Source organism: Anolis sagrei, chromosome 4 (genome assembly GCF_037176765.1).
Source record: "Anolis sagrei isolate rAnoSag1 chromosome 4, rAnoSag1.mat, whole genome shotgun sequence".
In the NCBI taxonomy this organism is placed as follows: domain Eukaryota; kingdom Metazoa; phylum Chordata; class Lepidosauria; order Squamata; family Dactyloidae; genus Anolis; species Anolis sagrei.
In genome coordinates, this window is record NC_090024.1 from 34694610 (window position 1) to 34709729 (window position 15120).

The following is a 15120-nucleotide window of genomic DNA, read 5'->3' on the forward strand; positions in this document are numbered from 1 at the left end:
GCTGTGTAGAAGGGGCCTGAGTTTAACATGCAAAGTAGTTTGCATTCAGTCAATTTGAGAGGAAGTGGTGGAATTTTGCCCTTCGCGGGAGACTCAGGCAACACCAAACTTCTGCATCCTGTCCTAGTTTATAGGGTTTTCCTCATTAATAACTTTCTCAGTCCTAACCACGCTCTTTCCATTTCTCTGTCCATCTATGCTCAGTTAGGGATTTCAAAGGCAGTTATTATTTTCCTTGTCTCTTGGAAGCAGGCATACATAGTTACAATTGGATTGGCTAGAGTAGAATTGTGCCATTTCCCTATTTAAACTTTATTGCATTGTTTACTAGCAATGTCCAAAGTTTGTGTTTCTCCAGTTCCTCTTCCCTGTCCTTCCAGCACTGATACTGTTTTAAAGAAATCTAGCTAGACAGAGAACAAAGAGCTGGTCCACACTGGAGAAAAATTCTGTATTAGCACTGATTGGCATGGACAGGTGGACTGTTTCACTGTTCACCATCCCCTTTTACCTGCACTCAGTGGCATGGGGGAATGAGGCTAGAATTCACATGGGTTGACGTTTGTCACCACAACAGCTGGCTGTGAAGAGTCTGGAGATCAGCTCCTCTTTTCTCCACGTCATATGGTCGCCTTTAGTAATGTCAACAGAGATGCTTGCTGATGTCCAGGAGCTTTCTGCAGTTCCTTGTTTTGCTGCTACAGCGGCAAAAAATGGCCCAGATAAGGGTTGTTCTCCAGCAGTTTGGCTCAACTGGATGGTCTGAACTCCACTCCTACTACTCCTGCAGTTCAGAAACAGAGCATGGAACAGAATTCCTTGATATCTGGAACTTGTCCGATGCAGCAATGTCTATACTGGACTCAGACTTTGAGTCTTGTGTAGATGAGCCCAAGAATGAAAAGGATGTCTGGAGAGGTATTAAAGTACTTTGAAAAAAGTAGCATCTGTCTCAAAAACCTTGTTAACTAGGGCAGGGCTCAATAGACTTTTCTACTTACAACCCCTTATTTCCTGAGAAATTGTTATCTTGCCCCAACTATATAGGCACAAAAATCAAACATTTACTGACAACTAATCAACATTTAGGGAGCCCCAGTGGTGCAGCGACTTAAATCACTGAGCTGCTGAACTTGCTGACTGAAAGGTTGGTGGTTCGAATCCAGGGAGCAGGCTGAGCTCCTGCTGTTAGGCCCAGCTTCTGCCAACCTACCAGTTCGAAAACATACAAATGTGAGAAGATCAATATCTTTGACAGGAAGGTAACGGCGCGCCATGCAGTCATGCTGGCGACATGACCTAGGACATGTCTACAGACAACACTGGCTCTTTTGCTTAGAAATGAAGATGAGGACAATCCTCCCAGAGTCAGAGTCAACTAGACTTAATGTCAAGGGGAAACCTTTACCTTTACTAATCAGCATTTTCAAGGCTTGCTAAGCAGGGGAGTATAGAGCTGGAAATAGTCCATGTAACAATGCAATTGTATAGTCAGAAATGTTTTCATTATGGAAACGGACACAGTGGGGACATCTGCCCTTGCGCTGTGCTGCTCTGCTGCTGGGTGTGCATGCCCAGTGTGGAACACATCTCACCACACTAGAGCGGTGGGTGTGGCTCTTAATGAGACATGCCGCATTATCACAGGGTGTCTGCGACCCACACCACTGGAGAGATTGCACTGCTTGGCCGGTGTTGCACCGCCTAGCATCCGCCGGGAAGTAGCAGCCAATAGTGAAAGGACCAGGGCGGGGACATCTCCAGCTCACCCCCTGTTTGGGTGTCGGCCAGCACGTCAACGACTTAAATCAAGACATAGTTTTCTTAGATCTGCAGAGACACTCGCTGGAGCACCCCGGCGGGCGGGAGTCCGGAGGTGGCAGGCCCAAACCCAGCACCTCAATTCATGGGTGATGCCGGATGAGGGACTCCCCCCTGGGCACTCAGAGGACTGGGCGACTTGGAGGGCGCTGAGCGGATTGCGCTCTGGCACCACGAGATGCAGAGCCGGTCTTGAGAAGTGGGGCTACAGGGTGGAATCCTCGGCATGCGAGTGCGGAGAAGAGCAGACCACTGACCACCTGCTGCAATGCACCCTGGGCCCTGCCACATGCACGATGGAGGGCCTTCTTGCGGCAGCCCCAGGGGCGCTCCAGGTGGCCGGATGCTGGTCAGAGGACATTTAACCAAATACCAAATTTGCAAAATCTGTGTGTTTTTTTTTTCCTTTCTTTTTTTCTTTCTTTTTCTTTTTAATCTCTGTGTTTGTTTTGCTCTGTTAGAATTGTAATACAATGGTTGCTGATGACACGATAAATAAATAATTATGGAATTAATATAATTGAGTCCCCCCAGGGGTGAGAAAGGCAGTATATAAATACTGTAAATATAATATAATATAATATAATAAGTAAACACTCAGATGTTCCTGTATTTATCAAGAGAAAAAGAGAGTGAGATATCAATTGTTAGACGTAATGTTTTCTATTTGAATGGTATCTGTGCAACTGTGGTTGGTGCTTAATGGCTCTGGGTTGTATGCACCATAAGGGGCTACCCATTTCGCTATCACAAGGGGTCTTCCCTAGATCTCAGGTTCTGACACTGGAATATCAGAATCAAAAATAGTAGTAACTGAACATAGAGAGAAGATAGATTTAAGCTTGCTTGACTAGATTTCCCCTCTTTTCCTTCCCACTGCAGCCTCCTCCCATCTAATCTAGAGGATCCAGCAATAAGGACAATCCAAATTTGAGAACAAAAGGAAGGGAGGTGCAGGAGGAACAGCCCCTGACAATGTTCTGCTGTTGGGAACTATTCAATCGATGGTCTAATTTGATATGATCCTAAACTATTAAGAATTAGTGTTTTGTTATTAATACATATAACGTGGATCCAGGCTACCATTTTCATCCTTGCCTCCAGCATGGAAAATCATTGCCTTTTCTATCAATTGACCCAGCAAGGAGGCTGCTGGACTTAAAATTATTCTGAAACCTCGTGTTTTGAAAGAATAAGGAAGTTGCAATTATGATTTATTTAACAAGTGAAAGCAATGAATAATAACAGGACAAGCATATATAATATATTTACACAGGGACACCCAAATACACCCCTGACCTTGTTTGTAAATTTTGGCTAAACATATGTAGTTTGTTTAAATTGCTTCCAATATTTTCCCCTCAATTTATTTTTGGTTCAGAATAAATTAGCATAAAATCAGCTTAGCAGCCCATGCTGAGCAAAAGAATGAGCTGTTTCTATTGAAAGAAATTTCAGGAATGTTCAAAGAAGATCGTTTTCTTGTTTCTAGCGGATGAGAAATAATTTTCCCCCCTACGTTATAGCTTCCAGCAAATGCAAAGGTATTACTACCATACTGTAACAGCTGTTGAGCCGCCAGATGATGCATTTGGTTGTCTTCCAGAATTTGCTATTATAATCATGAAACAGTGGTTTCTTTTCCCACCCTGATAGACGATCTTGATCAAGCATTGCCACGCAATGTGGTCTGTTTTCACAACATAATCTGCTCTGTTAGTGCTGTGCATCAGGCTCTGATGAGAAAAAATAATTGCCTTTTTTGTTGTTAGTTTAAAAGGTTGATTATTAACCTGTTGATTTGTGCTGTTTCTCCATCCCTTTCCTGATTAAATTTTATTTCTTTTTCTCACCTTTAGTTTCCTATCTGTAAAAATATCTTGATTTATGATGGTTGAGGAAGATACAGATAATGCAGCACTTTGCATATTAAAAGTGCATTCCAATAATTAATCGCCACAAAGCCTTTTATAATGAGTTATACTTTGATTTATACCCCCAGGGGATGTTTTCTGGGTATTATTTATTTATTTCTACAATCATTTCAGACTTAGAAAGACCTAAGTCTAAAGTTTAGGTCAGGAGCTGGGTAAGAGACCTTAGAGGGTTACATCTGGCCCGCGGGTTTTAGTTCGGGGACCCCTGCTCTAAACCATAGAATTCTTGCAGTTTGACATCACTTTGACTGTCATGGCTCAGTTATGGAATCGTGAGAATTGTAATTCTACACGTTCTGTAGCATTCTCTTCCATGGAGTGCTCGTACCTGACCAAATTATAACTCCCCAGATTCCATAGCATTGAGCCCCAGCAGCTGAAGTGGTGTCCAACTGCATTAACTACCTCATCATACTAGAGAATGAATCCACTTTAAATCCGGTTGCTGCCTCCTGCAGAATTCTGGGGTTTGTAGTTTAATGATGCTGTTAAAGGTTCCTTCCTAAATTACAAACCCCAGAATTCTGCAGGAGGCAGCAACTGGATTTAAAGTGGATCCATTCTCTATTGTGATGAAGTCCTAATTCTACAGTGTGAAGTCAACCATTAAAAAGAAACAACTTCTCATGCCATTTGTGCTCAGAGTCAATCAATTCCCACTGAAAGGAAACCATAATTTGCTGATATATCAACATAGAAAACTGGCTTCTGCATGTCTCCTAAAATAAAATATATATAAAAATAAAATAAAATTGCAAGCCGCGTTTTGTCTCTGATGGACATGGTTTGTCTTGGATAAAAAGTAAGCAATTCAATCTGAGTGTAGGAAAAAAAGGGAAGGAGAATACTATCAAATCTACACTATATTCCTTTCCTGGAGCCTCCAAACCATGACTTGATATTATATTGAAGCTCTAGGCATCAATTAACCTGTTGCTCCAGATACATAATTCTCTGACATCTTAAAACCATTTTACCTCTGCAAACAGTGTTGAGTGGTTTTATATAATATGTGAGTGAGAAGGTCTGTGTTCGACATGTCATTTTAAGGACCTCTCATCCATTCCTAACAGGTGAGCATGGAGTAAAATATTTGCATAGGGACTACTGGAACTAACCTATTACCATCCATAATTTCCATTCATTTTCAAATTCATGAAAAATTGTCATCCATACTTAAATTGCATTGTTTTTGAAGCAGCTGCAGGGAAGGGATGTGTGAATATGTTGAAGTAGAGCAATAATGTTTTTGGATATTAGGTCAGGGCTTCATAATGCCCACTTTATTGCTCCAGAAGAAGTCCCATTATTTCATTTTCAGTAAGGAAGGGAAGAATTTCACAACTGAAACCTTACAGAAAGTTATTTACTTACCACATTTATATTCCGCCCTTCTCATCCCAATCTTAGAGTAGGCAACAATTTGATGCCGCACAAATACATACAAATAAAATAAACAAATACATTATGTTCTGTTACCCTTTAACTCAAAACGGATGGAATTGGAAGTGGATTTCCAGCCATTCTGTGTTTTAGGGCAGTTCTTTGCATATTACAAATTCTGTGGAAATGATCGTAGTGAGAAAATTAACAAATGAGCTCCACCACCAGTTTTAAGTGCACTGAAAATCCATTAAATTGTGAAGAACATTGTGATTTCATGATGTTTCACAAACACTGATTTCATCGCTTGATTATTACTGACTCCCACTTGTGACATAGTTTGCCCAAAGTTAGCAAACTTTGGTCTCCTAAGAAACGCACAGTTCAACCGAGTCCCTCAAAACAGGCACCAAACTTTTCTTAACCAATCCCAGTGCGGTACTTTTTGATTTCATAACTGGCATACTAATTAGTCTTTCCTGTCAAATTTTGATTGCCTGTCATTTTTATTCCGGATTGAAAGTAGCAAAGTTTCATTTAGTCATTGCCATTTAATACTTTGTTAATTTCCCCAATGAGTGATTTTTATCTGTGTTGATAATGTCAACACAGTAACTTGTGAGCAATAAATACCCAACATTTCTTAACTCTGTGTTATTGAAGCACGTTGATTGTGCTCGATGGCAGGATTTATGTGCTTTTCTGTGTATATTAAAAGCTCTCCATGCGTTAATAGCTTTTCTGTTAAAAATGCTAGCGTAGGTTTCTTTGATTCCATTTTCTATTGGCCAAGAAAAATTAATGGGAGCGTTGTAACTAAGACAGTCAACCACTTCTTCCTCACTCTCTGCTCTTCGTATAAATTCAGAAATGAATAGTGTTCGTTTCACGGAGTTTTGTCACAACAGCCTTTCTTTGAATTTTGAATAATTTCCTAGTCATAATTCAACTATATCTTTGGATTTCTCTTAAGTTTTAACAAAACTTGCTTTGCTACATTTACTCTTTTTTTTTAACTTGTATGGACAAACAATGCGAGAACACTGAATGGACTAAAATGTTGTTTGGTTCATTTTCACATTAGAATTCTAATTTGTTTTCCATGAGTTTAATGGAAGGAACATATGTTTTAGAAATGATTTTGGGAAAAGGAAAACAGATTTGTCCATTCAGGCTGTGAACTTTCGCTCTTAAATGTCTGAATTTTGATGTCACATTTATGGGACTGAATTAGAGTTGCACTAAATTTAATTTTCTGTTATGTTTCTCATATTTAACAGTGACATGGCAGGCAGATGCAACAAAGTTCTAGGTTCTAGGAATATCTGTGTCTAATGAATCTGACCATTGCAGATAGTAAGAATTTTACTTGGTCCATTTCTTGATGAGAATTTTCCAAAATTCATGCTTTTTCATTTTGTCGGATGGATGCTCTCAGATATTTTGAGAAAATGAACATGTTAAAAAAAATGAAGCCAATGGAGTCATCAACCCTTTTTGAGGGATGTGCTCCCTTACTTTGTCATTGTGAACACTGTGCTGTATGATACAGTTGGGGAACGTGCAGCCTCCGAATATTGTTGGGCTATAAATCTCATTGGTTCTATCCAGCATACTGTCGTAGAATCAGAGTTGGAAGAGACCATCATGCCCATCCAGTGCTACTCTCTGACTTGCAGGAAGGCATAATCAAAAATACCTGACAGATCGCCATCCAGCCTCTGTTTGAAAACCTCCAAAGATTGAGACTCCACTACCCTTTGAGGCAGTGCATTCCATTGTCCAACAACTCTTACCATCAGGAAGTTCTTCCTAGTATTTATGTGGAATCCCTTCTACAATTTGAATCCAGTTCTCTATGTCCAAGTCTCTGAAGCAGCAGAAAAAAAGTTGGCTCCATCTTCAATATGACATGATTTCATATTCAAATATTTAAACATGGCTATCATGTCGTCCTTTGCATCAGTGGGGGATAAAAAAGATTTGCAGCCCTGCAAACATCTGGAAAGCTACATCTTCTCCATCCCTGCTGGAAGGTTAAGTTGTCTACTCCAAAGCAGATGGTGCTTGCAATTTTGTGTTCCTTGTGTCCAAATGCATCTGGGAACACAGCTGTAGCAGATTCAAGAAAATGAAATAAATCCCATTGTAGACTGCTGCTGCCTTTTCATATATAGCCCTTGATACTTTGATTATGAGAATAATATAACCATTGCACAAGTTCCTTTGCACAAGTTGAGATTAAAAGTGAAAGTGCAGTGGGATTTCTGTATCTACAGTATTTTTGTTCCAGGACACACACACCCTCCCATGGATACAAAAATCCATAGATGTTCAATTCCCATTATATATAACACCATAGTGAAATGGTTTATCTCATGTAAAATGGCAAGCTCAAGGTCTGGTTTCTTTGGAATTAAAAATATTATTTCCAAGCCATGGATGGTAGAATCTATGGGTGCAGAATTTGTAGGGGGGGGGGGGGAGGGTTGATTATGTATCAACAATTGTTTTAAACTATTATGAGCCAAATTATTTCCATGTGAAAGGAAATTGAAACTACCTACAGCATGACAATCCACTGAGAGATCTATACTCTGAGGACTTATAAAAGTGTATGAGGTGGCATATACTGAATTATGGATCTAAAATACTGATAAAATATAAAACAGATTCATGTAAATGCAAATGAAGTGTCTTCCAAAGGAGCCTGCCAGATCTCAGAGATGAAATAAAAAATGGAGTTGACAGATGGATTTTAACTCTTTCATGGTCTTGTAATGATACTGTTTCATGTTCCCTCTTTGTCCCGAGTCTTGCATAATTGTTTGTGCAGAGAGGTTGTACATTCCTGTGAAAATATTTAAATCCATTTTGAACAATTGAAATTGATTCATGTCACACAATGTATAAATACACGTATTTGAGAATGAGCTGAAAACATGCTTGCTTGTTCTGCAACATAATGGCTTCTCACAAAGAACTTGTTTAGAGTGTAAATGTTAGTTGTCCAATATGTCCAAAGGCCCACTGAGCTGAGACTAGGTGAGCTGAATCTATTCTGAGTCCAAATTCTTCATAGATGAGGGATGTTTGGGAATTGCTTAGGACTATCTTTGTTAAATACCATTCAAGTCAACTTTGACTTACGGCAACCCTAAGAATGAGAAATTTCCAAGTCACCTTTTCCTCAACCGCCCTGCTGATGTAGTACAAGTTTAGGGCAGATACCTTTTGAATCCAGCCACCTTTAATGCATTCTTCCTTTTTTTCCTTATTGCCTTTCACTTTGCCAAATACTGTATTTTCTAACCAGTAATTGTTTTCATGATATGTCCAAAGTACAACGATCTTTATTTAGTCATCTTAGCTTCTAAAGAGAGAGCAGGGTTGATTTACTTTAATTTTTTTTGTTGTGTCAGGAGTGACTTGAGAAACTGCAAGTCGTTTCTGGTGTGAGAGAATTCGCCGTCTGCAAGGACGTTGCCCAGGGGATGCCCGGATGATTTTGATGTTTTTATCATCCTTCTGGGAGGCTTCTCTCATGTCCCCGCATGAGGAGTTGGAGCTGATAGAGGGAGCTCATCCGCCTCTCCCCAGATTCGAACCTGCGACCTGTCGGTCTTCAGTCCTGCCGGCACAGGGCTTTAACCCACTGTGCCACTGGGTTAAACCCCTATTACTTTACCGGGTTACTTTAATAATGACAATTGATTTTTTTCCTATCAGCTTTCTTCATTGCCCAGCTTTCACAGCCCTACACAGAAATGTGAAATACTATAACAGGGACAACCTTAAATTTAGTATACAGGCAGTCTCCAAGTTACAAACAAGTTAGGTCCTGTATGTAAGTCAAAATAGATACATTTTTAAAGTTTAACTCCATCCAAACATGTATATATATTAGCTTTGGATAGCATAGGGAAGGGTTAAAACCCCTGTGTTATTTGTTTTGCTGTCTGTGCCCCTGTTCAAAAGATGTCACCTCACTTTCTTTCCCTATGATAACTGGATTTTGAAAAAAAAAATGGCTTGTTGTGGAAACAAGGATTGATGATAGCACTTCAGTGGAGACCCCCTTTCCCCATGAGAAATCCTTCAGGAGAGAATTTCCCTTTTGAGGTGTAGATTTCTCTCACATCCTGTTGTCTCACCCCAGTTGGAAAATCTTGAATATTTCCTTTCCTGTGTACTGACTTTGTGGCAATATTATGGCAGAAGAAGCATAGTCAGGTTTACTCTTACCATGCTGGTTTTCCCTGCCTTTTTGGCTTTTTTGGTTTTGGGTCATAGCCAGCAGAGTATGAGCTCCATTGTTACTGTAGTTGCCTGAATGTATGAATTTAAATGTTCCTTGCTTTTAATTAACTTGAAATGATTATATATCTTAACTTTTTAACAATTTTGTCATTGCTACAGGAAGTCAGCCTCGTCCTTGCAGCTATATTGGTCTTTCTATTGGCGTGTTATGCTTTCTTTTACCTTAAACTATCTGAAGAAGTTGACCTTGATCTGGAGCAAGATGAAAACTAGAAGTCTCTACAAATTTGCTTTGTAAAAAAACCGGATAACCTTGATCATCAAGATCACAAACAAGCAATCTATCCACAGAAATGGATAGAACATAAACTACTTCCATTCAGAAGCTAAGACTACATAGGAGAATACCTCAGAATTGTGGATTTTTATGAGTTTCATCTGAGTTTCAGACTGGTTTACTGACTGATATTGACTATTTTCTTAATTTGGGAAGCTGAAAATATTTGATTCAAGTGAACAGTTTCTTACCTGAATTAGCATTGGATGTTAGTCTATAATTCCTGATGTCCTTGAAGCTTGCAGGACCATTTTGCTTTTTTTGAAAGGATGACAACAAATAGAAGCCAAGATCAAATACGATGAACTAGAATTAAATTACATTATGCTCTCTCTGGGCATTGTTCTGTTATTAGAACTGCTAAATTGAATGAATTACATCAAGAAAGATTCAGTCTTATATTTATGGCTTAAGATCAGTAGAAATTTAAATATACTTAACTTTGCTTTCAACATGCCCAGTATTTGTTAGAACAAGGACTGAACACTGCTGTTTACTTTGCAAGACACGACCTGGATGCAAGCTAGTGAACCGAGAAGTCACTACACTATGCAAAGTCTTATCCATACCAATGCCACAAGGAATTCCTTCTTGCATTACTAGGCAGGATGCCAAGAAACACATTTTTGGCCAATTAATTCTAAATCTCAATCAGAATGGTGAAATTTCAAAATGGTCAACTCCAGCTGGGATACAGTTATCAGTATCAACAATGCTGTGTCAAGACCCAGAGCTTAAAGGTGGCCCTGAAATGCAATACTGACTGTATCTGTTGCCTTCAATGGGACTTACTTCCAAATGATTGCTCATAAGATTTTAGCCAAAATGTGTTGTAACTTTGCAACTGCAGAGGGCAGCTTAGCAAGCAATCTTTATGCAGGGTTGTTGTAGGTTTTTCAAGCTGTATGGCCATGTTCTAGAAGCATTCTCTCCTGACATTTTGCTTGCTTCTATGGCACGTATCCTCAGAGGTTGTGAGATCTGTTGGAAACTAGGAAATTTGGGGTTACAGTGTTCCCCCGCTATTTCATGGTTCGCCTATTGCAGACTTGCTGTTTCATGGGTTTTACTCCCCCCCCCCAACTGTGAGGGGGGGAGGAAGAGGAAGAGGGGAGGGGGAGCCAAGTGCTGGGAAATGGTGGGGCTGGGGGATGCCAGAGCCCCGGGAAGTGGCGGGGCCTTGATCCCTTTGGGCTAGGAGGAGGAAGAGGAGGAGGTGGCGGTGGAGGAAGAGGGTGAGCCCAGGCTGGATTAGAAGAAGAGTGAAGGAGAAGGAAAAGAACAATGCCCCTGAGCACTTGGAGCAGGCGGCAACAGCGCAGCAGCAGCAATCCCCTTTCTCCTCTGCCTCTTCCTCCTCCTTTTCCTCAGAGGCCCCTTGGGCGCTGTTGAAGGGAAGCTGAGGCCCGATGTAGGTCCTGGGCTTCCCTACATCGTGGATTTTCACTTACCACAGGTAGTTCAGGAACATAACCCCCGCGATAAGTGAGGGAACACTATATATATCTGTGGAGTGTCCAGGGTGTGAGAAAGAACTCTTGTCTGTTGGAGCTAGGTGTTAATGTTCCAATTGGCCACCTTGATTAGCATTTGATGGCCGGGGTTTTTTAGGTGTGGCTTCTTAGTGCCTGGGTGAATCTTCCTAAAAACTGCTAGGCCATCAAATGCTAATTAAGGTGGCTAATTGAAACATTCACACATAGCACCAACAGACAAGAGTTCTTTCTCCCACCCTGGAAATTTCACAGATATAGAAACCCAAATTTCCTAGTTTCCAACAGACCTCACAACCTCTGAGGATGCCTGCCATAGATGCAAGCGAAACGTCAGGAGGGAATGCTTCTAGAAGATGGCCATACAGCCCGAAAAACCTACAACAATCCAGTGATTCCAGCCATGAAAGCCTTTGACAATAAATTTTATGCAGTTTTTTGTTGTTGCTTCTGCTATAACAGACCACCTTGAGTCAACTATCTTGAGTCTCCCTAAGGAGACAAAGCTGGGGTTTTAATGGGAAAACTATAAAAACATGAATAAAAATAGGTTCTGATAACAGAAAACGTGTGGTAAACTTGGAATTCTTATCCAATAGTAAATTAAATTGCTTAAGGACAGCCATTGTGGGATCACAAATAAAAAAGGAGGTTTAATCCAACTATTTTTAAGGCCAGGACTAACTAAAAGAGAAGAGATGCCAGTTTTCTCTGCCCCAAGAAGACAAGGGAAAGTGCACCTCCCATCAGTACAAGTTCTGCTGTAACTTCAGATGGGCGTTTGAGTAGAATATGAAGAGCGTTTGCTTGATAAAGACTCTCTGGAGTCAACTGTGATCAGCATAGATGAATCAAAGCCTCCAACTTATCAAGAAGTATCAGTAGAAAAATAAACATGCTTTATTAATTTGTAATTTCCACACAGTAATCAGTACTTTGTAATCATGGCAAGCTTTCCTGCTCAGAAAGAGCTTTCTGTGGTTTTTTTTTAAGGGTGCAAGTTTATTTTCAGCGTTACTCTGCCGTGTGTGTATGTGTGTATCAGCAGTCAGCTTTTTCATTCATTGCCAACTGTTCAAGGCACATGTGTTCTGTCAGAAATGGCACCTGGATGACAGAAGCTGAAGCATTCACATATGCCTCTGAAGCAGAGTTCGTTGCCTCTTGGGCTATCTGAAAGAGTGTAAATAGAAAGTTCACTCTGTGTTGATTTTAATTAGTTGAATGCTTCATTAATATGAGGTTGAAATTCTGTTTTAATTAAACCATTGCTGCTGCCTCCAATCTCATGGAAGATACAGGAGTGGTTTTTTTTAAAAAAAATCTTTTTTGCTACTACATACTGTAGTCTTTTTCATTTGTTCTAACGGTGGATGGAAAACCTCTCCCATGCATAGTCCCAGTAAATTAAAACCACTGTGACTTCATTACAATGACTTAGAAAAGGTGACTCCAAACCCATTGTTCAAAGAGGTTCATACCTCAAATGACCTCAATTCCAAACAGAATTAAATAGTATAAACAACAATGTCATATGAGTATAGAATTATGTCTGACATTTTTTTCCTTTGTGATTCATTTACTATACATATCTGATTCCTTGAAAGATTGTTATTGTCATTGTGTGACTTCAAGTCATTTCTGACTTAGGGTAACCATTTAATATGAGTTTCTCTTGGCAAGATTTGATCAGAGGGCACTTACCCTTAGAAACCCGAACCCTAGGTGCCAGAATCATAGTCCAATGCTCAAACCATTACATTCTGCTCCTCTTCAGGAAGGATTGCTTGAAAAAAGTTACTTGAAAAAAGTTGTTGTGATAGTTCAAAATAGTACTGTTTCCAAGTTCTGGTTATGATGTATTGAATCCTGCAATCTTTGCTGCTTCTGAAATTCTGGGGTCTCAGAATGAGTCTAAGTCTTGATCAGGATTTGGAAGTTCAGTAGATACTGAGATAAGCCAACATTGTGTTGCTGAGTGCAGCAGGATATTCTTCCCCTCCCTTCCCTTCTTCTCTGAAGCCTGCTATTCCATTGGAAAACTGGTTCTGAAGGGTTTCCCAGCTGTCCCTGGGGTCAGTTTTTGGTAAGTATGGGGAGACTGTTGTGGAGGGGGAAATTGTCTCTTCCCAGCTCAGCAGATTCTACTTACTGTAGCACCAGCCAATGCTAGCTGTTAGGAAGTTATCACACGAAGCAAGTAAATCACAATTACATCAGAATAATAGTGTTGTTCTTCTGGTGTTCTTCTAATGGCAGACTATTTGGAAAACATTTTTAAACAACCCCGTTCATTAACAATCTCCTTTTGTAAAAGAAATACTTTTCAGTTATCTCCCACTGGGAGAACATCAGAAGCAGAATGATATTATGTGATAAGTCTTGCTGTTGTCCTGTAGTAATAGCGATTTAGGTGCCTTGTATGATGAGGTTCTTAATTTTGCTTAATTGAAATGGTGCAATCTTTAAAAGAAATTAATCATTTGATCATTATACTCAGTTCAGTTAATGGACCAATTCACATTTTAAAAAGTGTTGCATCTTTTTTTAAAAATAATAATAACAAAACATTCCTCAAGCTGCAGTCTTAAACAGACCTGCCTGGAAGTAAACCTATAGAAACCAGTGGGACCTAATTTTTATTTCACTTGGTATGGTAATGGAACAATTTTACAGTTTAGGAAATTATACTTAGGCGTTTCATTGAGACTGCAAACATAGTTGGTTTTGGGACAACCTCTATAATAATTTGGTGGTTAATCCTGTTTTTACTTTTGGAAATGAAACTGGCAAATGAGAGAATAAACTAAGAATGGTTGTATGGGTATTTTCCCTCTTTTCAACAGAATATTGACTAATTTGAGGTCTTAATTCATACAACTTAACTGTTGGCATGCCCCCAACCACACTAAGGGTATTGGTGAGATCTAGTATAATGACAAAAGAGCAAAAAGCCGCACCAGCATGTTTATGCTGGATCTGTGGTTTAATGAGGAGAGTGGAGTCATTCAACGACTGGAGCTTTCGGTGTGTGCGTGTATATATATCTCAAACCAGTTTAGTGGCCACTTTGGCTTGGGTGGGTGGGAAGCAGACTTGCTCCCAACTAAGATGTAAATATTGAATGGAGATTGTGGAACAGAAATGTACTTGCTCAGGAGTGTGCTGGGGGCACATCCAGACAGCTCACAAGCTCCCAAGTTTTCACCTGGCGTGTCCACATGACACCTCAGGTAAAAGCAAATTAATTTGGCACAAAGCAGGAAAATACCAGAAATATACAATACATATCTTTTTATGCTGGTTGGTTACCTCAGAACATTCATGTTTGTATAGTATATAAATGTTTTGTATAGTATATAAATGTTTCAAGAAGGAGATTTTATATGGCATATCAATGCACTTAACTGATAGCACCCCTCCTCTTTTAGTATAACAGCCAAATTTGTGGGGAGACAGGCAAATGTTAGGTACCATTGTCTCTCTAACAGATGTCTCAGCATTATTTTGTAATTTGCTTGGATGAATAAACATGCGCAACATTGAAATGTTACATTGTATGAACCTTTTAAAATGTTTTTTTTTTTCAAAATTGGACAATCTGTTTACTGTCCTAATTGAGACAACAATGTCAGTTATTGCCAGATTTGGATAGCAGTAGCTAAACACTCTAATCACATGGACTGGGCAAGTACCTGGAAATGACAATAACACAAACATTTTTTAGTTTTTGGCACTCTTGTACAATGCTACCACACTTGTATGTTACATTAAAGACAACGAGTGTTATTATTCCAATGCTCTGTTGCAATTAGCCCCACACATCCCCAAAATAATATTTAATTTTTGGATTAAAGTATAGCAACAAATCCAATCATGAATTGTTATT

At 39.7% G+C, this 15120-nt stretch overlaps 1 protein-coding gene across 2 annotated transcripts in view; it reads left to right on the forward strand.

The window, feature by feature from the left end:
* The window catches only part of TRIQK (triple QxxK/R motif containing), a 65574-nt gene extending 50790 nt beyond the window's left edge, over positions 1-14784 (forward strand). For both annotated transcript variants that reach the window (XM_060775596.2, XM_067467365.1), the window contains exon 4: positions 9561-14784. In XM_060775596.2, the coding sequence (XP_060631579.1) occupies positions 9561-9674 (114 nt within the window). In that variant the 3' untranslated portion in view covers positions 9675-14784. The remainder of the gene's footprint in view (positions 1-9560) is intronic.
* The last annotated feature ends 336 nt before the right edge of the window (positions 14785-15120 follow it).